Below are 1,129 nucleotides of genomic sequence, written 5' to 3' on the forward strand. Positions count from 1 at the left end.
AAAAAAAACAGAGACCAAGACCAGCCTGACCAACACGGTGAAACCCCATCTTTACTAAAAATACAAAATACAGCTGGGCATGGTGGCGCACGCCTATAGTCTCAGCTACTTGGGAGGATGAGGCAGAATTGCTTGCACACAGGAGGTGGAGGCTGCAACGAGCCAAGATTGAGCCACTGCACTCCAGCCTGCTGACAGTGAGAGACTTCAAAAAACAAAATCCCTCTCTTTCCGCCATCTTTCCGTGCCACCACAATGGTGCACATGAATGTCCTGGCTGATGCTCTCAAGAGCATCAACAATGCCGAAAACAGAGGCAAATGCCAGGTGCTTATTAGGCCGTGCTCCAAAGTCATCGTCCGGTTTCTCACCGTGATGACGAAGCATGGTTACATTGGCGAATTTGAAATCACTGATGATCACAGAGCTGGGAAAATTGTTGTGAACCTCACAGGCAGGCTAAACAAGTGTGGTGTGATCAGCCCCAGATTTGATGTGCAACTCAAAGATCTAGAAAAATGGCAGAATAATCTGCTTCCGTCCCGCCAGTTTGGTTTCACTGTATTGACAACCTCAGCTGGCATGATGGACCATGAAGAGGCAAGACGAAAACACACAGGAGGGAAAATCCTGGGATTCTTTTTCCAGGGATGTAATACATATATTTACAAAAAAAGTGCCTCATGGAAAAAAAAAAAAAAAAATCAAAAAGAATCCCAGAGAATAAACTTATTGTTAAGATTTAAAAAATGATTTTTACTTTCTAAATTCTTTGTCCTTCTTATCTTCTGATAGATCCCAGAACTGTATAAATTTTACTGAAATATAGGACTTATACTTTCCTATTTCTTCCAAAGGTGACGTTTGTGATACAAACCAACTTTCTTACGAGAAGCCTGCAATGTAAGCGAGCCAGGAATACCTTATTATTCTAACAAGACCTCCCAGATCAGGTCAGGTCTACCCTAAGGTTTTGCAGTATGAGGCCTTCCCAGGGCTCTCTTTGATGTTCCTTCAGTTACCTTATTTGTACAATCATTATGTACTCAAACATTTTCTTTTTCTTTTTTTTTTCTTGAGATGGAGTTTCACTCATGTTACCCAGGCTGGAGTGCAATGGCGCGATCTC

The 1,129-nt window shown here is 42.2% G+C and overlaps 2 protein-coding genes across 2 annotated transcripts in view; one reads left to right on the forward strand and one right to left on the reverse strand.

The window, feature by feature from the left end:
- The window catches only part of FANCA (FA complementation group A), an 84,977-nt gene that overhangs the window by 36,525 nt on the left and 47,323 nt on the right, over positions 1-1,129 (reverse strand). The window lies entirely within an intron of this gene.
- Positions 232-768, forward strand: LOC119468851 (40S ribosomal protein S15a-like). The gene has a single exon (XM_037733273.1). It carries the CDS (start codon positions 256-258, stop codon positions 751-753), a length of 498 nt encoding a protein of 165 aa, XP_037589201.1. The 5' UTR covers positions 232-255; the 3' UTR covers positions 754-768.

This window comes from Cebus imitator, unplaced genomic scaffold (genome assembly GCF_001604975.1).
Source record: "Cebus imitator isolate Cc_AM_T3 unplaced genomic scaffold, Cebus_imitator-1.0 Scaffold509, whole genome shotgun sequence".
NCBI classification, from domain to species: domain Eukaryota; kingdom Metazoa; phylum Chordata; class Mammalia; order Primates; family Cebidae; genus Cebus; species Cebus imitator.